The sequence below is a fragment of the Sinohyriopsis cumingii genome, chromosome 9, assembly GCF_028554795.1.
Source record: "Sinohyriopsis cumingii isolate HCF-2022 chromosome 9, ASM2855479v2, whole genome shotgun sequence".
In the NCBI taxonomy this organism is placed as follows: Eukaryota; Metazoa; Mollusca; class Bivalvia; order Unionida; family Unionidae; genus Sinohyriopsis; species Sinohyriopsis cumingii.
The window spans coordinates 79,205,472-79,232,996 of record NC_142969.1 but is presented as its reverse complement, the minus strand read 5'-3'; the positions used below and the strand labels follow the sequence as shown (position 1 = coordinate 79,232,996).

The window sequence follows — 27,525 nt, the reverse complement described above, 5'->3', positions numbered from 1 at the left end:
TCTTAAAACACAACGGTGTAAAATGATCTCTTTTCAGTTGAATATACATAGTGATTTGTAATTAGAAAGAAACACATGTACAGAAAGTAATAATGGCCATGTCCGTCTCAAGTCTGCTTGTCTCTTTCTTACAAAAATACCATCGAAGTGTTTATCTTTATTTAGAATGAGACAACAAATCTTTAACATCAGCTTGCTCCAAGAATAACAGACAGTCCAGCTCATGACTTCCAAAAAACTAACGAAATTGTGATCTCAATTTTGACTCTTGCGAATTTTATTTTTTTACTCTTGAGATGATGTGGTCACGGGTGAAGTAACTCCTCAGTTTTTTTAATTTATTGAGAAATCTGATGCTAACAGAAGTGTATGGCAGGGGAAATAACTCCTAGTTTTTTAATTAAAGTACCTGCTGTATATTATTTAACTAATGCAAACAGTTGGCTAGAAATTAGTATGTGCATATATTTGACCAAATTAGATTTTTGTGCTTTTTAAATGAGTTTTGCAGAGGTTTCGGAAAAACGTAATCACGCGTATTTGGACACAGATTTATCACATGGGACACTGAAAGTCATGTAATCATAAGTTCTCCATATGCAGCCAGTAGCATGTGTGGCAAACTCAAAGGCTTGCCAGTCCTGCTTAAACGACCTGCTGAGTGGGAAATGTGTCGATTAATTGATAATTTTAGCTGTGTTGATATTTACAATGGCTGAATTCAGAGGCAGAAAGACCCAGAGATGTACATGTGATCATTGTAAGAGTACATCAAGTGAACAACATTATCTTGAAGCCGAATAAGTAGTACATATGATCTCAAAATCAAGGCATGTCAAGACTTAGACAAAATGCTGTTTGCAAATTTGGATAAGTATTTTGGGGTTAAAGGGCAAATTGATGAAGATTGTAATGAGATTCAGAAGAATACAAAAGTTGCTAGAAGTGATAGTTTAGATGGAACAGTAGCAGGGTTCGTACGGTCTTTGAAGGTCTTTGAAAGTTTGGGAAAAATGAGGTAGCATTTTCAAGGCCTTGAAAGTTTGGGAAAATCGAGCATATTACCCTGAGGTCTTTAAAAGTCTTTGAAAATTGAAATAAACCCAAAAATGTGTAATTTCTTTCCAGAATCACAAATAAAATTATCCAAGGTTGTTAGATTCGGATGTAATCTAGTTATCCTGGTTTCGTTCTTTTGATGACCCATTCAGTCTCATTGCCGCCGCAATAACAGAAGAGGCTTTGTTTGGCCATCCAAAGTTGGCCTCGGCGGCGACTTCAATAACACATGCACTCTTCATCAAAGCAAGACGGCTACACCCTTCATCAAAGGAAGATACAAATAAAATTGCCTAAGGTCATTAGCTTCGGATGTAGCTGGTTTTCCTGGCTTCTTTCTTTTGACGAATCGTTCAATTTGATTGGACGAGTCCATCAGCTTTGGCCAATCAAAATGTTCATTACACTAATTCACTCTACGTAGAAAGTGCGCGAAAGTATTACACTGGAGGATTCAAAATTTGTTCAGTCGATTTACATCTTCAGTGTTTAAAAATGACAGGTCTTTTCTCTTTCAACGATATCTGGCTTGAACAAGAGAAATACAATGGCTGCAAAAGGATAAATTATGTAAATGAAAGGCACTTTGTACATTGTGTAAAAAGACGATCAAAGGAGCCCTTACAAGTCATGCCAAAGGTAAGTTGCAAATTAGTAACTACATACTGTTCATTTAGTGGAACAAAGATGCAGAAGTATAAGCTATTGGTAGTTTTGGGAAAAATAATGGTAACTCATTACTTTTCGGGTATAAAATAAGATATTGTTTAGTTTGATGATTTGGGAGATATGGCAAAAGAGGGCCCGTTTAAATTTACTTATACTGTCGGTTTATTTAACACGTTTGAGGGACAAAAATCATTTTTGAAAATTTTGTTCTACATAATAATGTTCCTTGGTTTAATATAGAAACATCAATTGTAATAAATTCAATTCACGGATAAACAGTTTCAAAGTGCGCTTGCTTACACTATAGTAAAGTTAAGCAAGAGTTGTTGTTCTTGAATTGCGAATAAAAAAAAGCCTTAACGTGTGCTGTGAAGCTTTAACTGTAGGAAGTCAAGTCATTTGATTAGGCAAATAAAAAAAAAGAATGAAAAAATGTGTTTCCAGTTGACGGAATGTCCCCATTTATCATTGCCGACCCTCGACCTTTTTGCCCCAGTGGTATAAACATTTTTTTTTTTAAAAATCACATTGCCGAAATTGATTTGTGTATCTGTAGTCTGACTATACATCCCCGTTTGTTTGTACCCCTATATTTTATTTCACTTTTTCAGAAGCCATTTTTTAAATGGTAATTTGTGTCTAAATAGCGTTTCTTGCTAGTATGTAAAACCGAATTAAAAATTACTTTCATACATCATGAAGTTATTTGTTTTCATTTAGATTCATTAAACAGGAAGAGAAGTAGAGTCCCGATGTGATTTAATATTGACTCAGTACGGAAAATTAGTGGATGAAGTTATCCAATCGGACAATCATCCCTTGAAATGCTTCAATAAAACAGATGACAGCCTTGATGAAGTGTTTTATTCTGTCCTTTCTGAAAGAAAGGAATATGTTGAACTTTGGAATGTTCTCCAGAAAATGTTGTTGTCACATGGGCAGGCAACAGTGGAGAGAGGATTTTCTGTCAACAAACAGGTATATGTTGAGAACCTCAGCAGAGAAAGCCTCAGAGTTCAAAGGCTAATCATTGACACAATGAGAAAAGCAGGTGGACCTTTGGAAATCATCATTAGCAATGAAATGATGACATATGCCTCCTCTGCAAGACATAAGTACCCTGCCTATCTGGATAAGAAGAAAGCAGAGGAGAAGGATGAGAAGAAAAACCAAAAAGGAAAGAAAAGGGAGTTAGCCTTGGATGAAGTGGAAGAACTTAAAGCCAAAAAGCTGCGTCTTGCAGCTGACATTGCCAGCCTACATGCTTCCTCTGTACAGAAAGCAGAAGAGGCAGAGTTAAAAGGACTCATTGTGCTTGTCACAGAGTCAAATGCTCTTAGGAGAAGAGCAGAGGAAAAGATGACAGTGGTGGCATCTCTTTCCAAAATGATTGAAGAGAAAAAAAAAGCAAATATAATAATGCATTTAAAGCAGTGCTGATGTCTGTTAAGAGAACAATTTATTTTGTATTAAATCTGACACGTATGTTACATATTTCTGAAAAAATAACAAATGTTAACCTATCTTCCAGATCATTATAATGCTATTTTTGGAAATTAAGTATAGTTTGACTTTAATCAGTAAACAATATTGTAGTATTTTGCATTCGTTGTTTTCTCATATAACCTGTATACACAATGTTAGCAAAAATAGGTCTTGGAAATCTCTGTTTGTGGTCTTTGAAAGTTTGGGAAAAGTCTTTGAATTTATCATTCATAGTTCAGTATGAACCCTAAGTAGCCAAGTGTAAAAAAGTGTGTGATGCCTGGCTTAGTGTTCGAAATAAGATCATTCCTTAAATTGACACAATTGAGTCTCACTCTAATGGACAAACAAGAGCTATATGTCAGCGGAGTAAAGAATTTGGACAAGCTCAATGACATCTACTGGTTCTTCTCATCTGGACATATAGCCACTTCAGGTATGCTCAATACGCTTATGGGAGGGTACTGCAACTTTAGCTGGTGGGACTCCTATTTTTACCAAAATAGGAGTCCTGGACACCTAATTGTAAAGTCCTAGCAAGACCTCTGTTTTGCAAGTTCTCTTGATTTGTTTGTTTTGAATATCATAGACTTGCTAGGGTAATCATTAATTGGCTGCTGTGGAGACAGGATTTACAAACATAAATCTAATTTGCAGTGTTATAGTCCTTTTTCTATCAGTGTTGGATCTTTCCAAATAGGCAGTTCTGTTTTAACAGATTATTTGACATCAGCTACCTCTGTGTCCAGTTTTCATTGCATGATGTAATCAATAATTTATTAATATTGCTGTTAAAACCAGGTACATGCATACACACACACACACACACACACACACACATATAGATAGTAAAATGTATGCTGGAATATTCCTTGCAGTTGTGTTGAAGTCTGATATATTTTATTTTCTTGTGATTTTTTTATATTTTCAGACCAAAGATTGGTGGAGTTATGAATTTTGCTATGGAAAATATATCCGTCAGTACCATGTTGAAGGTAAAATTTGAGGTTTTTATAACACATCAGTCTACTGTAAAATCTGAATGATAAGTTTGAAAATAAGCTTGTACCAAACATAAGTGTACACAGGCCTTATGGAATCTCTCTAACAAAGATAAGTGTACACAGGCCTTATGGAATCTCTCTAACAAAGATAAGTGTACACAGGCCTTATGGAATCTCTCTAACAAACATAAGTGTACACAGGCCTTATGGAATCTCTCTAACAAACATAAGTGTACACAGGCCTTATGGAATCTCTGTAACAAACGTGTACACAGGCCTTATGGAATCTCTGTAACAAACATGTGTACACAGGCCTTATGGAATCTCTAACAAAAATATGTGTACACAGGCCTTATGGAATCTCTGTAACAAAAATATGTGTACACAGGCCTTATGGAATCTCTGTAACAAAAATATGTTTACACATGCCTTATGGAATCTCTCTAACAAAAATAAGTGTATACAGGCCTTATGGAACCTCTCTAACAAACATAAGAGCACACAGGCCTTCTGGTATTTATAGAGCAGTAATAAATGCATGTATGTCTAAAAGAAAAAGTCTAACTTGCACAATTAGTTTTTTTAGTTATTCTGTTTCAAATTGAATGATTGGTATCACTGTCTACCTTGCAGGAACTTTGCCTATTCTTACTGCTGTGTTACCTTTCTTTAAGGAAGTATCTTTATATGAAGTGTTATTTAAAATCTGGTCCATAAATCTGAAGACTTTAAAGCTCACCTCTACAAAAAGAAGAGGACTATTTTTTCAGTATACAACACCAATTGTTCATGTCCACACATAAAATCATCTATGTGCAATCACACTGAATGTCAACCATTCTTTCATCTTAGTCCCTATGCAACAGTTTGGGGTGGGTTTCATAGCACCTACCCCAAGGGGAGGGAGTAACTTTGTGCATACCTGTACATGAGCTGTATGTCCTTAGTTATGTCTTTGTATTTAACTCAGATTATTTTTCACAGTGAAAAAATATTGGTATACCTTCAATCACACTAAATTAAGAGATGTATTTTAATGAGTAGTACTACAGACTCATTACAGATGTAGGTCACTGTGACCCATATTTTATTTTACATGGCTGTGGTTAAATTTTTGGGATATTTCTCAAGCTCTGTTCATGCTAGAATCAGCATGCCATTGATTGTATGTATCTACATTATCGTGCAACAAAAGAATGCCACTGTGACTTGCATTTCACATCATACAGGCCTAGGTTAAGTTTTGCAATTAGTTCATAAGTAAATAAACTTTTTGCAGAATATATATATATATACATATACATATATATATATATATATATATATATATATATATATATATATATATATATACTGTTGTTTCTAGATTCTTAAAACTAGGTGACAGAATACATATTGATGAGTACTGCATATCTTCACACAAGTAGGTCACTGTGACCCATATTTCATGCTTCACTGACTGGTTAAATTTTGCATTTTAAGTTTATTCTTAAATTCTGTTCATGGTGGAATTTTCAAATTTGATGATTGTATGCTACTGTATCCTTACAGCAAAAGATCATGGTGACCTACCTTTCACATTTAAGAGGCTTGGGTTAAGTTTTGCTTTTAGTTCAATACCAGATAGTTTTTTTAGCATCCTGTATGCATGCCGTTTTACTAAGATTCATCAAACATGGTGAGGGGATGGATGTATCTTTTTAAGTAATGCACCCTCATCACAAACGTAGGTCACTATGACCAACTTTCATGCTTCACTATCTTGAATTCAGTCTCACGCACTGTTTGGACCAATCTTCAAACTAGCTGGCTGTATGCATTACTGTTAGTACCACACCCTTTCACCTAAAACAGTCATTGTGACTTACATTTCACTTTTGACTGGCTTAAGGTTTTGCATTTAGTTCATGACCATGATTTTTTTTATATCTCCTGTACGATACTATTAACCTGGAATCATGAGACTTGGCAAGAGGATGTAGTTTGATGAGTACTACACCCTCATCTTAAAAATATGTCAGTGTGACCCATGTTTCACATTTTCACTGTCTTTGATTCAGTTAGATATTTTTACTGTTTATGCTTTAATTATTAAACACAATGATTGTATACCATTCTCTTATTACTATATCCATACCAAAATAGGCCACTGTGACCTATATTTCACATTTTACTGACATAAGTTAAGATTTTGCATTCAGCTTTTGACTACATAGGTTTTTGGCATGCTGAGTACATGGAAATCTATATAGAATCATGAAACTTTGGAATGGATCTCAATGAACCCTGTTTTCGGTAGTATGTCATTATTGCCCATATTTTATGCCTCACTGACTTGGTTTAAATGTTTCTGCAAGAATTATGAAATTGATGATGATACATGTTTCTGTTATTACCACATCCTTACAATAAAAGAGACTGATTGTAACCTATATTTTATCTTTGACTGACTTTGGTTAAGTTCCTGCATTTAGCTCATGAGTAAATGAGTTGTTTTCATGTTATGTGCATTCTGCCCTATCTGAAATCATGAAGATTGGTGAGTGGATGCATCTTGACAGGGGCCCCAAGTGGTCTAAAGCGCTGTCCGTTATGGATCACTGCCATCTCACCTCTGTCTGCATGGGTTCCGAGTCTAGGATTCTGCCAATGTGGGTATGTAAGAAAGCTTGCCAGTGGCTCTTCCTGGGGTTTTCCCGGGTTCTTCCTCCACCATTAATACTGGCCGCCATGCATAGCCTGTCATGTGCTGAAAAATGGCATTAAACCCAACAACAACAACAACAACAAGCATCTTGACAAGTTCTACATCTTTCTGCAAACAGAATTGTCTGTGACCTTTATTTCATGATTAACTGATTGGTGGAAATGAAATTTTGTGTTTAAGTTTCATTTATTGGGTGCTCTTTATGTTTCCGTCATGAAACTTTATAACTGAATGTGCCTGTGTTATTACTACAAGATGGTCATTGTGACCTACATTTTATGCTTTACTAACATGGACTCAGTACTTGTTTTTATTATGCCCATCACAGTTCACACAGTCAGTTTGTTTTGAACAGTGTATGCTCAGTAAGAAATTACATAAGAGGCGAATTGAGGGTAATTAAGACTGATGCTCAAGCCTAAATGAACATGCTTTTTTAAAAATGCATGGGTTGGAATTTCCACGTGTAAGTAAAATTAAAATTCTGCTCAACAGATCCTGCAGTTATTGAGAACCATTTGTATTGTAAATGTGAACGACTATTGGAACATGAGTGGACTACATGCTTTTCATGTGAAGCCTCACCTGTAGTGCTTACTGTATTTACCACATATGTTGGGACACGATTAAATAATTATTTTTTTTCCTGTCCCAGAATTTATGGTGAAACATTTTTTCACTTTGGTCATATGTCCGAAGACTTAAGAAACAAAATAAATTTGTATTGCATTTGTGCTCCCCCCCCCCCAACTGCACGTCGCAATAAAATAGATAAATAAAACGCTTAATTGATAATAAAAAGAAAGAAACTAACCTTGTGTTGTTATCATTTATTCCTTTTTTCAACATGAGCATTAAAGAATAAAATATTTCCACGAAATCCGTATAAGTAGCATAGGCTTCCATACTGTAGCATGTATCAATTATGTCCGATACCACACACCATGTTGTTCATTGACATGAACACTGAGAAACAATTGTGTGTGGTTGTGCTCAAAGTTTGAACATGTTATCCGACTGAAAACTGGAGCCAACAAAATCGCATACAAGAGGGAAATAGTCAACTGATATCTTGAAGACTCCATTCACGCATGACACGGTGTTGGGTGCAAAATAATCAAGATTGAATTATATCCAGGTCTACTGTATGACAATATCTTGCAAAAAAAAATCATCATTTGAAAACACATTCACTTGAGTGCAAGTGACAGTCTTTTCACCAGCTAGGGTTACATAATTATCCTTACTATACCAAGCACATATAAGCCCTGGTATAAACACGAGTGGCAGCAAGCAGTTAACTCCTTCTTTGAACCTACCAACAGGTCATCAAAGACAAAAGGTTATTTTTATTACAAAGCAGGCAATCTCAGAAGCCGACCCCGGTTACTTTATTTTGTAAAGGATATCAATGCAAAGGTTATTTTATTGCAAAGCAAGCCGACATCAGAAGTTGACTATGGATTCTGTGAAGTGAGCCGATTTTTTTATTTTTTTATTTTTTGAATATACAAAGACGGCCGAGATATGGAAGCATACTTGGGTTCCTTTTCGACTGTATTCACGGGAATTTTGAAAATAAATTGAAACAATGGAACAAATTTTAAAGTGACACAATATAGTGCTTTGTGCACAGATGTCGATGACCCAGCGTCACCCAGAATATTTGGAGAAAATAAAATCATGTGATGAATTCGTTAAGGCCAGAAGAGAACTATACTGTTAGCCAGTATCTCGCAAATAAAAATCATTATTTAAAAACACATTCACTTGAGTGCAAGTGACAATCTTTTCACCAGCGCGGGTTATATAAGTATCATTAATATTTACCCGCAGACATCAGTGCACCTTTGTATTATTACTAAAGATGCCAAACACATATAAGCCCTGGTGGTAAATAAACACAACTGGCAGCCAGCAGTAAACTTCTTTGAACTTGCCGACAGGACATCAAAGACAAAAGTTATTTTTATTACAAAGCAAGCAGACATTGGAAGCCGACTTTGGACTCGGAAGCCGAATTTTTTTTAAGGATATCAGTACAAAGGTTATTTTATTGCAAAGCAAGCTGACCTCAGATGCCGACTACTGGATTCTTTTAAGTGTGCCGCTTTATTTTTTTAGCTTTGAATATACAAAGACGGCCGAGATATGGAAGCTAACTTTGGTTCCTTTTCAACAGTATTCACAAAAAGTTTGACAATGAAGTAAAACAATGGAACAGTTTTTAAAGCACAATATAGTGCTTCGTGCGCGAACATCGATTACCCAGCATCATCCAGAAGATTTGGAGAAAATAAAATCATGTGATGAATTCGTGATGTCCAGAAGAGAAACAGATCATTTTGCCAACAATATGATCATTAACATGGATGAAACTCTAGTGTACTTTGATCGCATTCCTGGATGGACTGACGATAAGATGGGGATCACAAGTATGAGAATTAGCAAGACTAGTGGAGATTTGAAGAAAAAAAATCTTCCTTTTGTTCTTGCAGTTTCCACTTCAGGTGGTGTGTTGCCTCCAACAATTTTTCACGGTATGAGAAAGTTAAAAAAGTATTCATGTACCAAAATAATAGACCATACGTGTGCAAGAGAAGGGTTGTGTTGATGAGATGCTGCTGCAGTGGATTAAAGAGTTTTATCTCAAGTACAGTTTTATATTTAAAAAATAAAATTTCAGTTGGAATGCCATTTCCGACATGTAATTTTCAGATGATTTAAAAGGGTGTCCCACAACTTACGACTCAAAAAAAATGATGTGTCCCAGAACATACAGTGCACAAAAAAATACTTTTAAAATTAATTTATGGTGTCCCAACAAATACGGTGTCCCAACATATGCGGTAAATACGGTAATCAGGGTATCAAAAATTGTAATTATTGATAGATGAACTTTGTATTGTTGGCAGTTATTCAGGTACAAGAAAGAAAAAAAAAACAAATTTACTTGCCCAACAAAATAACTCCACTTGTCCTGCCATAAAATTAATATGCCAAGCAAAATAACTCCACTTATCCAGCCATAAAATCAACATGCCCAGCAAAGTAACTCCACTTGTCCAGCCATAAAATCAATATGACCAGCAAAATAACTCCACTTGTCCAGACATAAAATTAAGATGCTCAGTAAGATAACTCCACTTGTCCAGACATAAAATCAGTATGCCCAGCTATAATGTTTTTTGAGCAGAAACAAAAATCAACAAAAAATGTGAGTCTCTGGCTCTTAACTTGTCCCATGAAGATGTGTGATAACTCACTGAAGAGGAAACTTTCCTTGCATTATACAGATACCTGGATTACTAAAATGTGTCATTGTAAATGTAATTACCATTAAAAAAATTGGGGACTGTGTGTGAAGCTGCAGTTGTAAAGTTAGTATGCAAACCATGTTACTTATTATATATTCATCTAAGGATATGTGTATTATGTCTGTTTTTGATTTGGACTTAGTCTAGTAGCATGTTAGCATCTTTGTTAAAAACAAAGTTGTTTCTTTTGCTACATGTTCTAGACTGACATGTTTTTGGAAATTAAGCAAAAATAATTTGTAATTGATGTTAAGTGGTGTTGAACTAAAGTCCTCCTTAATTATAGAAAATGCTCAAAGATTTATTTTAAATGTTTTCAAACACAGGTCTATGGAATAGTAAATAGTGATGTTTTTGCTTGGTTCAGCTCTTTCAACTCAGAAAGGTTGAGAAGGGTGGGTTTCACCAAGTCCTGCTTACTAGTCCCTACATAGATGACAATTAAACATGGGGCATATTTATTATTTGACATTCATGGTACTTGTGTTAAATCTTACAGATAATTAGAAATTCTCAGATTGTAATTATGAGAGATACAAAATGTAAATGTCTGATTGCTTTCGTGAGAGATACAAAATGTAAATGTCTGATTGCAGTCATGAGAGATACAAAATTAAATATCTGACTGCAGTTGTGAGAGGTACAAAATGTAAATGTCTTATGGCAGTCGTGAGAGATACAAAATGTAAATGTCTGATTGCAGTCGTGAGAGATACAAAATTAAATGTCTGACTGCAGTCGTGAGAGGTACAAAATGTAAATGTCTGATTGCAGTCGTGAGAGATACAAAATGTAAATGTCTGATGGCAGTTGTGAGAGGTACAAAATGTAAATGTCTGATTGCAGTTGTGAGAGAAACAAAATGTAAATTTCTGATGACAGTTGTGAGAGGTACAGAATGTAAATGTCTGATTGCAGTTGTGAGAGATACAAAATGTAAATGTCTGATTGCAGTTGTGAGAGAAACAAAATGTAAATGCCTGATGGCAGTTGTGAGAGATGCAAAATGTAAATGCCTGACTGCAATCATGAGAGATACAAAATGTAAATGTCTGATTGCAGTTGTGAGAGAAACAAAATGTAAATGCCTGATGGCAGTTGAGAGAGATACAAAATGTAAACATCAGATTGCAATCATGAGATACAAAATGTAAATATCTGATTGCAGTCGTGAGAGATACAAAATGTAAATGTCTGATGGCAGGCATGAGAGATACAAAATATAAATGCCAGACTGCAATCATGAGAGATACAAAATGTAAATGTCTGATGGCAGTTGAGAGAGATACAAAATGTAAATGTCTGATGGCAGTTGAGAGAGATACAAAATGTAAACATCTGATTGCAATCATGAGATACAAAATGTAAATGTTTGATGGCAATTGAGAGAGATACAAAATGTAAATGTCTGATGGCAGTCGTGAGAGATACAAAATATAAATGCCAGACTGCAATCGTGAGAGATACAAAATGTAAATGTCTGATGGCAGTTGAGAGAGATACAAAATGTAAATGTCTGATGGCAGTTGAGAGAGATACAAAATGTAAACATCTGATTGCAATCATGAGATACAAAATGTAAATGTCTGATGGCAGTTGAGAGAGATACAAAATGTAAACATCTGATTACAGTCATGAGATACAAAATGTAAATGTCTGATGGCAGTCTTGAGAGATACAAAATGTAAATGTCTGATGGCAGTTGAGAGAAATACAAAATGTAAATGTCTGACGGCAGTTGTGAGAGATACAAAATGTAAATATCTAATTGCAATCATGAGATACAAAGTGTAAATGTCTGATGGCATTTGCGAGAGATACAAAATGTAAATGTCTGATTTCATTTGAGAGAGATACAAAATGTAAACATCTGATTGCATCATGAGATACAAAATGTAAATGTCTGATGGCAGTCGTGAGAGATACAAAATGTAAATGTCTGATGGCAGTCATGAGAGATACAAAATGTAAATGTCTGATGGCAGTTGAGAGAGATACAAAATGTAAACATCTGATTACAGTCATGAGATACAAAATGTAAATGTCTGATGGCAGTCGTGAGAGATACAAAATGTAAATGTCTGATGGCAGTCGTGAGAGATACAAAATGTAAATGCCTGACTGCAATCGTGAGAGATACAAAATGTAAATGTCTGATTGCAGTTGTGAGAGATACAAAATGTAAATGTCTGATTGTAATCGTGAGAGATACAAAATGTAAACATCTGATTGCAGTCGTGATAGGTACAAAATGTGAACATCTAATTGCAATCGTGATAGGTGCAAAATGTAACCATCTAATTGCAGTCGTGAGATCTACAAAATGTAACCATCTAATTGCAGTCGTGAGAGCTACAAAATGTAATTGTCTGAGGGCAGTCGTGAGAGATACAAAATATAAATGTCTGATTGCAGTCGTGAGAGATACAAAATGTAAATGTCTGATTGCAGTTGAGAGAGATACAAAATGTAAATGTCTGATTGCAGTCGTGAGAGGTACAAAATGTAAATGTCTGATTGCAGTCGTGAGAGATACAAAATGTAAATGTCTGATTGCAGTTGAGAGAGATACAAAATGTAAATGTCTGATGGCAGTCGTGAGAGATACAAAATGTAAATGTCTGAATGCAATCGTGAGAGGTACAAAATGTAAATGTCTGATTGCAGTCGTGAGAGATACAAAATGTAAATGTCTGATTGCAGTCATGAGAGATACAAAATGTAACCATCTGATTGCAGTCGTCAGAGCTACAAAATGTAAATGATTGCAGTCGTCAGAGCTACAAAATGTAAATGTCTGAATGCAGTCGTGAGAGATACAAAATGTAAATGTCTGATTGCAGTTGTGAGAGCTACAAAATGTAACCATCTAATTGCAGTCGTGAGAGCTACAAAATGTAAACGTCTGATTGCAGTCGTGAGACATACAAAATGTAAATGTCTGATGGCAGTCGTGAGAGAAACAAAATGTAAAAGTCTGATGGCAGTTGTGAGAGAAACAAAATGTAAATGTCTGATTGCAGTCATGAGAGATACAAAATGTAACCATCTAATTGCAGTCGTGAGAGCTACAAAATGTAAATGTCTGAATGCAGTCATGAGAGTTACAAAATGTAAATGTCTGATTGTAATCTCAAGCTATCTTGAGACTGTTGATACAAACAGATGCTGCAAAATATATCGTTGGTAGAAAACCTCGACTTGTTGGGCATGCTTATGGTTAAGTGTACTTTCCTGGTGGTTTTTTCAGTTTGTCCAGGGCATCAGGGAAATTGAATTTTCCACCACTGCATTCACAGTACACTCAACCTGTTTTTATAAAGAAAGAAAATTATAAATAAATTCTAAATTTCAGCTGTATTTATTTAAGCAGTATATACATTTAGAAATACAATGTGTGTGTGTGTATACATAATATCATCTGTTCTCTGTTCATAGCTTTTATATTTTCATTTCAGATGGTAGAATAGCCAGCGAGATAATTGTCCTAGGACATTATGAATCCGAATTTGACTGGAATAGTGAAAGCAAAGAGGCAAGTTTTATATCAGTTTCAGAAGTGAATCTCATCCAGACAAATTACAAATACTCTCTCATCTGGCCTGTCCATTCATTCATGCCAGTCACCTCAACTTTTACTAATCTCCAGTAACCATTCTAAACATTTTTAATGCAGGAAATAAATTCAGACTGAAGTGATCTTGTCCCTTTTCTAATAAAAGATTTTTGATATAATTACTAATCTTTCAAAATTTCGTATTTGATGCTGATCCCAACCCTATCCATGCTTCCATAGTTTTTATCAGCATTCATTCTTATGAAAGATATTCTATACAAATGACCATTTTGACGCATGTATGTGATAATTTATTATACTTTGTTTTATAACAAGATGTTGCTTCTTTTGTTATTTGGTGTTTAAAATCTCTGTGAAACATGTGACATAGTTGTTAGAGACTTACTTTTTAAAATGACTTATTGGTCCTGCTTTAGTTGTGTATATGTTTCCTTATTATTTTAACAAAAGGCTATCAGCAGTCAGTATTAGACTTGTTTCATTTATAGATTGCTCAAAGTTTATGGTCAGAATAATATGAAGCAACTAAAAATGTAAACCAGCCATGGTGTATGATGTAAATATAGATGAGTTCTAGATTTAAAAATGACATCACATAATAGTAGGCTTGTTTAATATGTTGACATATGTATTTTTATAATAGGTTGGCTTAAGTTTTTTTTATAATATGTTGGTATATGTAGTATTTATTATATGTTGGAATAAGTTTTATTATAATATGTTGGCATATGTATTATTTATTGCAGTATGTTGGCATGTTTATTATAATATGTTGGCATATGTATTATTTATTATATGTTGGCATAAGTTTTATTATAATATGTTGGCATATGTATTATTTATTGCAGTATGTTGGCATGTTTATTATAATATGTTGGCATATGTATTATTTATTGCAGTATGTTGGCATGTTTATTATAATATGTTGGCATATGTATTATTTATTATAATATGTTAGCATATCATATGTATTATTTATTATAATATGTTAGCATATGTTAGAATATGATATGTTGGCATATGTATTATTTATTATAATATGTTGGCCTATGTATTATTTATTATAATATGTTGGCATATGTATTATTTATTATAATATGTTGGCCTATGTATTATTTATTATAATATGTTGGCCTATGTATTATTTATTATAATATGTTGGCATGTGTATTGTAATATGTTGGCATGTGTATTATTATATGTTGGCAAATGTATTGTTATAATATGTTGGCATGTGTATTATAATTATGTTGGCATATGTATTATTATAATATGTTGATATATTTATTATTATAATATGTTGGCAAGTGTATTGTTATAATATGTTGGCATGTGTATTATAATTATGTTGGCATATGTATTATTATAATATGTTGGCATATGTGTTATAATATGTTAGCATATGTATTATTATATGTTGGCAAATGTATTGCTATAATATGTTGGCATATGTATTTTTATAATATATTGGCATATGTATTATTATATGTTGGCATATAATTTTTGTAGGAGTTGGAGAAAAAGCGCTTACACAGATACCACACTCAGCAGTATGTTAATGGTACCAAATGTGACCTGACCAGTGAGTCACGAAGGACAGAGGTCAGGGTAAGTAATATTTCCCACAGGTCAGTAGTATACAGATCCACCTTGCATACTGTAAATCACTTAGTAGCCCTGGTTAGATATGAAATAGAGGATAGTGAAGTCTGAGAATATGGAGTCTGTCTATGTTGAATTGGATTTTTTGCCAGCTACATTACCTGAACACATTAAAGTTTTTATTTAAAAAATCTCTGCGACATCCTGAATCCAGCCTTCCCATAAAGACTAAAAGTGTATATTTCCCTTCTGTAGATGCTAAAAATAGTTCTTATGGACAGTAACTCTTCTCAGATTCTATTATAATGACCTCCCCTTTCCACTGTTAAGTGGCTGGCCATCTGCCTGTACAGTGCTTTAAATATGTCTCACATAGACCATAAAATTTCCCAATTTTTTTTTTAAGTCGTCTATCTATGAAGTTGGCAGATATTTAGAGTTGCAGTGTTCTTACACTGTGTGGTAACCTTATTTCTGCTTAGTTTGCTCAAAAGTTCTTTATTTTTCTTTGTCATTGTCGAATATATGTTTGATGGGTAAGTTGTACATACTGGCTATGTACCTAAAAGATGGTTCATCCTGCAGACACTGTTCTATATATAGCATAGCCACTAAGCATTTAAAAACTTTTATCACCTCTATGATAGCATTCTTGTCAGTCCATACTATTGCTCTTTATCATCATGCATTCTCCTGTAGGATCCAGCACTTTCCACTCTACCTTTGTAGCTGTTGATATTAGTTAATATATGCCTTGATATCTGTCATAGGAATCCAGATTGTCTGTGTATTAGATGAGTTTAATAACTAAGACGGCAAGCTAATTTTTTCTATACACAAATACTTATATCAGCTTTTCTGATATGTGTGTTTGCATAGTCAAGGCAGTATGGTGGTTGGTAGATGCAGGAAAGGTGATTGGTGCCACAAACCATGACTCGTGGATCCAGGTTCAAATCTCAGTAGGGGTATATATATGTGTGTGTATATGTATATATATATATATATATATATATATATATATATATATATATATATATATATGAGAATGAAAGAAATTTAAAAACACATTTTTTATTGTCTCATGAATTCTTATTAATTTTATTCATGAAAAGAAATAGTTCTGTTAAATAAAACATACATGGGACCCAGGGAAGGCACTTTTAAATTGGGTTACTTACCCATTGATACAATTTAGAATTTTCTTATCATTTTAATATGAACTCAGTGAAATCAAGGTACCCTGGCATATATTTTTAAAAAATCTGCCTTCCCTGGGTGCCATGTATGTTTAAATGGAACAGCCCTTAGTACAAGTCTTTGGAAGTTCTTAGAATTTCTCTCAAGTATCTCCTTTTTAAGCTCAAAGAACACTATGTCAAAACTATACTGTGTATCAAAAATACATTTGTCATGGACATTTTGCAACAAATTTTGAGCTGTCCTTTTTTAATGAATTTCAGTGTGAGAAAGCTTAACAATAAAGGAATGTTTATGTCAACATCTGTTTTTTATGCTTACTTGTCATTATTCTCCTTGTGTTTAAAAAGGCAGACCATACCGCTAAAATCAGCAGTGCCACTGCAGCACAATGTGCAAAATGTTAATTAGATTGTAGAATTCATAGGTAAGCACCAGTATCCAGTCTGTTAATTAGGATGTTAATCATTTATTTGACGTGGAACCCATATGTAGAATTCATAGGTAAGCACCAGGACCACCACATTGACCATCTTGAAAATCTAGTTATTGCTCAAGAATATCAGAAATGGTTTGAGCCCTCAGCATTTAAATAGAAGAAATCATTTTGTTTTCCTGGGAATCTTGGTTGCACAGTAAAGTACACTGGACAACAAATTTTTACAAAAGTCATGTTACTGAAATAAAATTAGTCAATTCTTATCAATTTTTATGTGCTGAACACGAATATGACAGTCAAATTGCAAAATTGGCTCTAGTTTTTTTGTAATCTGCAAGAAATTAATGTTTACATAACGAAATGCATTCCAATAGTAAAAGGTCAACTGTAATAGCCTACCTATAAAAAATCAAGTCATTGACTACATCTTAGATTTCTTCGCCTGTCTCTTGTACAGCTGTTCGGGAGCATCTCTGAGGAGTGTCCAGCAGTAGTCAGCCAGCATTGTAGTGGACCATTTTCCCTGGTATCTTTGTTCCATTGTTGCGATATCTTGATGAAAACGTTCGCCGTGTTCATCACTAACAATACCACAGTTGCTAGGAAAGAAATCCAAATGGGAATGAAGGAAGTGAATCTTTAGAGACATATTGCAGCCAAGTTTCTTATACTTCATCAACATGTCTTCTACTAGTTCCTTATAGTTTTCTGCCCTAACATTTCCGAGGAAGTTTGTAGAAACTAGGCGAAAAGCATTCCATGCTTGTTTCGCGTCACCTTCCAGCAAGTTGTTGAACCGGTCATCTTTGAAAAGCTCTCGAATCTGAGGACCCACAAAAACTCCCTCTTTAATCTTTGCTTCGCTGAGTCAAGGGAATTTTTCATGCAGGTATCGGAATGCTGGCAAAGTCCGGTCAGTGGCTTTCACGAAGTTCTTCATCAAACCTAGTTTGATGTGAAGGGGTGGTAGCAAGATTTTCTGAGCCTCAACCAGAGCTGGGTGTTGGATATTCTTCTCTCCAATGGCTACATTCTGCCTGTGAGTCCATTCCTTCCTCATGTAGTGCATTTCCCTTGCTCGGCTATCCCACTCGCATAAGAAACACATGTATTTTGTATATCCTTGCTGCAGTCCCATTAAAAGGGCAACTACCTTCAAATCACCACAGAGGTGCCAGCTGTACTTGTTATACTCAATGGAATTCAGTAGCTGCCTTAAGTTATCGTATGTCTCTTTCATGTGGACAGCATACGCTACTGGAATAGATGGAAGAATGTTTCCATTGTGCAAAAGCACAGCCTTGAGACTCAGTTTCGAAGAGTCCACAAATAGTCTCCATTCTTGTGGGTCATGAGTGATTTTTAAAGCATTCATGAGGCCCTCAATATCGGAACAGAATATCAGATTACTTTCCTTTCTGAAGAAAGGCTCCAATTGCTGGTGGCGCTTTCGATATGCAGTAATTGTGACATCTTCTTCTAGAAGATTCCATTGTTGGAGTCTTGATCCTAGCAATTCTGCCTTGTTCTTTGATAAGTCCAAATCACGAATCAGGTCATTTAGTTCTTCCTGTGTTATTCTGTGTGGGGTTGATGATGCACCACAGTGAAAATCTGGATCACTGCATGCTGATGGACCAGGAGAAGAACAGGTCGACTCACCTTTGTCTTCATCAGATGAATCAAGAGAATATTCTGCTGGAGGTTCTGGAATAGGAAGTCCCTCACCATGTGGAACTGGTCTCAATGCAGACGGAATGTTTGGGTAGACTATTCTCGACTTCTTTCGCTTCGTTATTCCGCCGGAAAGAGGAGGAACCAAGCAGAAGTAACAGTCATTTAGGTGGTTGCTTGGCTGTCTCCACACCATTGGGACTGCAAACGGCATTGATGACCTTTTGCAATTCAACCACTGTGAAAGCTGTGTTGTACATGTAGCACAGCATATATGCGGAGCCCAAGGCTTGTCTTGGTCACCAACCTTGCATCCGAAGTAAAGATGATATGCCTTCTTCACTTGAGAATTGATACTTTTCTTCTGGTTGGCAAATGTCACTTCCCCACAAATATAGCAAAAATTGTCCGCGGTATTAACACACTTTCGAGGCATTACTGTTCTTTATTGTACATAAATGGATAAAATAATAAGTTTTATGTAACAGTAGCTTGAACTGTCTCGCACAACGTCTAAAATATTTTAAATGCTGAACCTATCTGATTGGGCTTTATATAGTACACTGCTTACGTCAGCTTCAGCAGCCGCCTGGCATTAGTATAATAGGCCTACACATGTATAGTACACTGCTGACGTCAACTTACTTCAGCAGCCGCATGGCATTAGTATTGCATTGCATCAGAAAATGATGCAATCAACTGTGGATGATGTGAGCATGATGGTATTATGCAATGTTACATCATTATTCCGGATGTTGCTGCAGTCCTACTGGAGAAATTTACACAGTGAAACATAGAAAATGAGGTATATGAATATCTTCAAAACGAGAGCCAATACAAATTTTTCACGGTTATATTCGTGTTCGGCACACCAAAATACTACAGATTAGGGCCTTTTCAAGTCAGTAATGATTTCACTGTTGACCAGTGGTATCAGTCTCTTCGACGGACTCTTGCTTATAGATGGCATCAAAAAGGAAGGACGCCCTATGAATAAAGGGTATATAGATGGCATCAAAAAGGAAGGACGCCCTATGAATAAAGGGTATATAGATGGCATCAAAAAGAAAGGATGCCCTATGAATAAAGGGTATATAGATGTCATCAAAAAGGAAGGATGCCCTATGAATAAAGGGTATATAGATGGCATCAAAAAGGGAGGATGCCCTGTGAATAAAGGGTATAAAGATGATTGAGTATGTTAGTCACTGTAATACTTGATACAATTCTTACTAGAAAATGATAAAATTTATAGATTTTCATCACAGAAGGTCTGTCAATACAGATCATTTGAATGAATTTTGTTTGAAAGATGAATTTAGTCTGTTTTTTGAGCTGTGAACAATTTTGTTGAGTATTAGTATTGAAGTGAATATAAGCACTTGAAGAGAACTGTAACTTTCCAAAACAAATAAAATATTCAATTCTTTTTTTTTTTGTTATGTTGTCTATATCATATAATGATCTATGTCAGCTGTATACATAACTACCAAGTGTATACATATCTACCAACTGTATACATAACTACCAACTGTATACATAACAACCAACTGTATACATAACTACCAACTGTATACATAACTACCAAGTGTATACATATCTACCAACTGTATACATAACTACCAACTGTATACATAACAACCAACTGTATACATAACTACCATAACTACCAACTGAGCGAATATTTTATGTTGCAATTGCATGAATATTATTGGTTTGCTTTTGTGTCTCAGTTTTTGTGTGAAGAGGGATCTGGGGACTACATACAACGAATTGATGAGCCAGAGACATGTAAATATGTGATGACAGTTCACACAACGAGGATTTGTCATCATCCTTATCTCAAACCACTGGTAGCCAAGAAAGCCCTGCCTATCACCTGCAACCCACTGCTGACAGTACAAGAGTACCAAGAATACATAGATCAGGTTGAAGGTCAGTGAACAATGGGGTCAAGTTTGTATAGTTTGAAACACAGGTTACTGGGGAGAAGTAATATATTCTGAGGTCATTTGTACTAATATGTAGCTGTTAATTTATGTCTCAGTTAGTTTGGGAGTCATTTAATGAGACTTCTTCAATTTTTTCTTTTTTTGATCAGGACTTAACACAGGATAATCACCCAAGAATATATTAAGAGTACACAACATCAGAGACAAGTTTTTAGTTCCCCTTTGTGAGTTTTATACTTCGGAATCTTCGGTGATAGCTTTGATTTGCTTTTTCTCCACTTGGATAGCGCTTTTGTTAAAACGAATCAAATCAGTGAGTTCTTTTAATTAATTTATTTGAATAAAACCTTTTTCATGAATTTCCCATCACAGCATTTTATGAATTTAGCAGGGGAGGTAACTAAAACTTAACATAGTTTGTTAAGAATAGGTTATTATTCTTTAAAAATGTACAGCTGATTTAATAAATAGTGAAAACCTTATTACATATTCCAGCTTGAGTACAAGCTTGAGATTTTGCATTAACAAATCGCCGAGGACCTGACTTTTGAAAGGCCATTTATGATTAACTGAACTAGAGAACTGAATTTCATTCTCAGACTCAGAATTTCATGGTATCTAAACCAGGACATTGTTGGGTTGTTTTCTGTACTGTATCTAGACTTGAGACTATTATATTGAATGCTGATATGATAAATATATATTACAATAGCATTAATACATTAGCAGCTACTATTGCATTGCTATATCTTTACCAGCACTAGTCCGCAATCCAAAGACATCAGTCCCTCCTCCAGTTAGTAATTGAAGGTGTAGAATAAAAAAATATGATCCTAGTGTGATACTTTTGTCCATTTCAGACAAAGAAACATCCATTTTCCCTTATATTTTTTTGCATTTTGTATCGTGATGTACATTATTAAATGCACAGTATTCCAACTTTCAGCTGTCAATATTTTCTCTTGCACATTTCACTGTTGATAAACTGAAATCTGCACTTGCACATGTATTTTAACATTGAAGAATGATACACATTAAGTGCAACAAACTTTTGTTTCTCTGATACCATTTAATTTAACACTAAGATAAGTGTGCATTAATTTTGTCATGGACTAATAGCATAGCTGCCAACCATCACAAATTTGGCATGAATTTCATGACTTTTTCAGCGATTCATGGATTCATGCCACAAGCCAAAGGTTCACGAATTCTTCAATTCTCAATTATTTTAAATCTTTAATAATAAAAAAAATGATTTCCCGTTAAGCACTAGTTGTGATATTCACAGTTGCCGAAGTGGTCCGGTACTGCTGGTCGCGATATTAGTAGATCTATAGCCGATTAGTACAGTTTGGCCCAGTAGCAAGCATTTTAGCCTATTTTAATCTGTATGTATAAAAGTAGTTTTACAAATGCTTTTGAGAGAAACTGGGGCCTAACCGGAATTTTTCTCCGCGCATGCGTCACAAACGCTGATTTGAGTTACCATTCTGTTGGTTCTGCATCGCATGTAAGATCTTGAAAATGTCTTCACCACCAAGGAAAAAGAAATGTATTGCTCAAAAAGTGAAGTTTAATTTGGAATATATAAAAAATTGGCCGTGCATTCTGCCATTAAACATTGATATTCATCATGCGATTCGCACTCAGTGTGCCATCGCAGAGACGATGTGAGGAAGCACATCAGTTGCTAAAAACACGTAGAAGTTGGGAAAATTAAGAATTCACAGATTTCAGCTCTGGAATATTTTAAGCCATCGGCGGAAGACCTGCAAGCTACCAACGCTGAAGCATTATTTGTGAGTTTTCTTGTCAAACACAATATACCTTAATTAGCTGGAGACCATGCCAAACATTTGTTCTGACAAATGTTCCTGGACTCGAAAATTGCTTCCAAATTTTCCTGTGGAAGAACCAAAAGTGCTGCAGCTCCTGTGCATTCCTCACAGCAACAGTGACGGCGAAAGTGTATTTTCTCTAGTGAGGAAATATAAGACAGACTTTAGGGCCTCCTTAGCTGCAGAAAATTTGTCAGCAATTTTAGTCACCAAGATCAACCAGCAGGCAAGAAGTCTGAACTGTTTAGAAAACAAATTTACGATCAAGCAGTTGAGGAAGTTCAAGTCCGCCACATTATCATGTTTTGATTAATAAATATTTCTGCATATATGTAGTGTTTTAGTTTTATATTGGGATCTTGATATAGTGTAGTATTGCCAGTCAGAGTGGATGGAGTTATTGTCGTGGTACTTTTCACTAATTCATGTCCAAATTCACGACTTTTTATCCTTATTTTCACTAATTGTGAGCCTGGAAGGTTGGCAGCTATGACTAATAGTGGCTGAAACAGTATTTCCACAATGTTTGATTTGTCTTGATAATGTGTTTGAAATGACACCATACAGGATTCTGATATGTGTAACCCTTAATATAGGCATATCAACATTAATCCTCCAATTGGCAATGCATCTAGTTTCCACATCAATCCTCAAGTTAGCATGTTTCTAGTTCCCATGTCAATCCTCGAATTAGCAATGTATTTAGTTTCCACATCAATCCTCAAGTTAGCATGCTTCTAGTTCCCATGTCAATCCTCGAATTAGCAATGTATTTAGTTTCCACATCAATCCTTAAATTAGCAATACATCTAGTTTCCACATTAGTCCTCAACGTAACAGTGCATCTTTCTTCCACATCAATCCTCAACTCGGCAATACATCTAGTTTCCACATCATATCAGCAGTACATCTAGTTTCCACTACTTCTTGATGGGAAAGTCATTTGGTTTTGAAAGAATGGATGGAATAATGATGTCAAGTTAGAATAGTTTGAAACAGGTTACTTGGGATTAATTAATTTTATTTCCCCAAGTTGTTTTAAAATCTAAAATCAAATGTTAAGCAATAATTTTATCACCTTTCTTTGCATATATCTAGATTACCAGTTATATTTTGTTATTTTGTTTGTTACTTGTGCTACCTGAACCGAGCTTGGACATCAATGTTATTGTACCAGTTGGACTTGGGTATGTCTTGTGCAGTTGATAGTATTGCATTAAGTAAAGATTTATTCACAAGTGACTGGTGTTTTAGAGTAAAGTACCATGCACTCTGTAATGACCTGACATTCAGGATATTTTATTTAAAAATGTTCTTAGGCATGCTTGAATTTATCAGATTGCATCATGATACTTCAATTTAAAAAAGATACCACATATATTCATTTTGAAGTCAAGTTCAAACAGCATAGACTCTGCTCAGCCTTCACATAATGCACTGGCTGAACAGGGTCTGTGTGTTGGTTCTACTGATTACTCAGAAACAAACTGTCTTTCAGTTCTAGAAGGACAGACTCTCTGAGAAGCCAGTCCTGATTGTGATGGATAATTCTTTAGTGGTGACTTACCTCCTTGAAAATGACCTATGAATGTTGATTTGGCATTTTCTTCATCAGTGCTGCCAACTTCAGATGAACATGCTCAGAAACATTCCCAGTAGACTCAGTGTCCTGGCCAACATTCCCAGCAGACACAGTGTCCTGGCCAACATTCCCAGCAGACTCAGTGTCCGGGCCAACATTCCCAGCAGACTCAGTGTCCGGGCCAACATTCCCAGCAGACTCAGTGTCCTGGCCAACATTCCCAGCAGACTCAATGCCCTGGCCAACATTCTTCCAAGAAAGGGTCAAGTTATCCATATGATATGGTCCTTTCATCTGTCTATTGGCGGCATCCAGTGATTGACCTTTTGCCACAAGATGGACTCACAAATTGGCCACCTTTATCTCTCAGATTGTGGACCCTAAAACTTGTGACGTGGATGCATTCAATCAGTTGGGAGTGCTAATGGGCATTTGCCTACCACCCCACCCCACCCCATAGTCTAATTACCCAAATAATGTAGAAAATTGGTCATCAGAATTGCAAGATAATTCTGATAGCCCCATTCCGATATGGCAAGTCCTGTATTAATATAGCTATGGACCTACTGTTATGGCCAAACCAAATTTCTTAAAATAACCACAGCCAAAAGTGTTCCATCCTTGTCTGGACCATTGTCTCAGGGCTTTTGTCAGGACAGCCATGCAAGGGAGATAAACGTAGATCTTCCATTGTGGAGAGAATCTTGAGAGCAAAAAGGTTTATGAGAGAAAGGGGCCCTAAATGTTTATGACCTAAAGGGGCTCTGAATGCCTATGAGGGAAAAGGGCTTGTTTTCAGGGACTAGAGCTGAGTCAGTCCCTCGTCTAGCTGACTTTTTTCCCTGGCTATATGAAGATAAAACGTGGGCACCACTTACAGTCAAAGGCTAGCACTTTAGGATGTCTGATACATTCAGCACATTGTGGCAGAAGAGATATTGGTCATGATTAGGACATATCATACCTGCTAGCCAATTTTGGTTTCAATTGGCCAAAAATTCCTCACCCTGTTTCAAACTGGAATCTGTCCTGGGATTTGTAATGGCTCAATTCAGAAAAATTATAGCTATTAATCTGTTTCTATAAAATTAACCTATTTTTGTGATAGTTTTAGCTTCAGCAAGGAGGTTGAGCAACTTGCCTTTTCAGTTGACCCAAATTGTTTTCAGTTCAGATTCTATGGTTGGTGATGTTTGTGACTCAAAAGGACATAGTGGTCAAAAACCAGTTCCCATCAGGTGCACTTGGAAAGTTGTCATACACTCCCTGTCATCTGTTGATAAATCCAGAGCAGTGACCATGCAAGATCCAGTCTCTGCCCTCAAGCACTGCTTTAAACACACAGACTTTTTCTCCCTATGAAGATTGTGAAGCAGGTCATCACCAACAATTCAGATCTTCATGGTTTAAATCGTTTATATGGACTGTGTACTCTTACATCTCAAAAGATCCGAGTCACCTCACAGGAATTTCAGCTCATGAAAAAAGTGTGATTTCTGTGAACCTTGCTTTCAAATGTCGTGGTTTATGTAAATGATATTTGTCTAAGAATAATTACCCATTCACAAGATACTTTTAAAAAAAAACACATAGCCAACCCACCATGCAAGCATCCATATTGGTATAGCACTTAGCTTAAAAACTATCAACCCCTGCTGGCAAGGGGAGGTAATGGGCAAGAGTTATTTCCTTTTATCTTTGGGGGATTTTTTTTGTCTTTTTACTAGGGCTGAATTCGGGAGGTAGCCGGCTAATATCCCTAACATTAATGTGAGTGGGCAAATATTTTATTAAAAATTTGCTTCTGCTATGCATCATGATGAGATAGGAGAAACCATTGAGGAGCTTAGGAAAATGTCTCCCCAGAGAACATGACCGAATTACTATATCATCCCTTGGAGTACAGCTCTGCACAGCATGAAGTCATATCCAACTACCATTATGGAGAGGATGTTGTGTTAATATAATGTGCATGGTTCAGTGTTTATGACCATAGTAAGCATGTACATAGAGTCTCATTAAGGGATAGAGAGTGTGTGTGTGAGAGAGAGAGAGAGAGAGCATGGCATTATCTATATTGTTGCCCTCATAGATTAATATACATAATAGCATGATTGTAATACAATGAAATGTCAACATGATTAACACTATATTTTGAGTGAAGCATTTCATTTGTAAGTGTTTTTATTTTTTAAAGTATTATTTGAACCATTGGCACATAAATTTAAGGTAGGGTCCAATTAGCAGTCTAGCATCTCATCCCTCCACTAAATCACTAACTGTGTCAGATGCCAGGACAGCAGGAGATGAATTCAGTGCTGGGATGGATTAGTGGTTTATTCTCCCACCAAAGCTATCCAAATTTTAGGAAACATCTACCAGATACCTGTTGATTCTAATGATCGGTACTTGATCAAAGGGAAATTAAATTTCGATCTTTCAAAAGTAAACTTGTGTCCAGTTTAGTGAGATCCCCAACTTGTGATACGACCCTGACCTTTAACATCTGCTGGAACATGTTAACAATGCGAAATGCAATAAATTCTAAAGACTGGCTTGTAAAACCTGCCCTGTGCCTTCTTTGGCCAAAGGATAGAGTATTGGAGTGCATAAAGATCTGTGAAGTACATTGTTTTTACTTCTGATTTTAATCTGGAGTTTGTAAAATTTGATCAGAAATCACAGACGTGAGTGGGTGAGTGACTTGTTGTTATTATTAAGGTGCAAGGTGAGTGGGTGAGTGACTTGTTGTTGTTATTATTATGGTGCAAGGTGTTGATGTAGATAAAACTTAACATAAAATGACCTGAAAATGGAACCAAAAGTAGTCAGCAGAATTTATCAGTATCACATGACCATTTACATCCAATCAAATTGTAGAAAATGCAGTCAATTCATAAATATTGGAATTATTGTTGTATAGTTTATTTTCCTATTATATTGATAAAACACAGCCAGTACCTTCAAATGAAGTATTAAAGAGTCAAAACATTTTATAGAAAGCAAGTTTTGACAGTGTGGAGATGGTATATTTAAGCTAATCAGTGGCTGTACAGTTTGTTTATATTGTGTTGATTGTTTTCTGAATCTTAAGAAAAACAATGGGACTGGAATTACAATCCAGCTGCGTCTTATAATAGGAGTCATTATTAACCTACTTATGAATTGTTTATTTATGAAACAGATAATGGAAACTTTCTGGCTGAAGTTTGGAACTTTTAAATTGCTTCGGACAAAACATGTTCTTTAGCTTTTAATAGAAATGAAAGCCCTTGTGTAGTAAATCTACCACTATCATCATAGTATCTTTAAAGTTTGAAGCCATAACATGAATTTAATCAGAATGAATCTTCTGACAAAGCAATAGAATGACAGATGTTATCTGTGACCTTGTATTATTTTTTAATTTAATTGGATTGT

General features: G+C 35.5%; 1 protein-coding gene across 1 annotated transcript in view; it reads left to right on the top strand.

Moving 5' to 3' along the window:
• LOC149792083 (protein OS-9-like) overlaps nt 1-27,525 on the top strand; it is a 116,186-nt gene that overhangs the window by 13,524 nt on the left and 75,137 nt on the right. The window contains exons 3-6 of the mRNA XM_089970593.1: nt 4,145-4,208; nt 13,700-13,776; nt 15,328-15,426; nt 20,467-20,668. Of these exons, the coding sequence (XP_089826719.1) occupies nt 4,145-4,208; nt 13,700-13,776; nt 15,328-15,426; nt 20,467-20,668 (442 nt within the window). The remainder of the gene's footprint in view (nt 1-4,144; nt 4,209-13,699; nt 13,777-15,327; nt 15,427-20,466; nt 20,669-27,525) is intronic.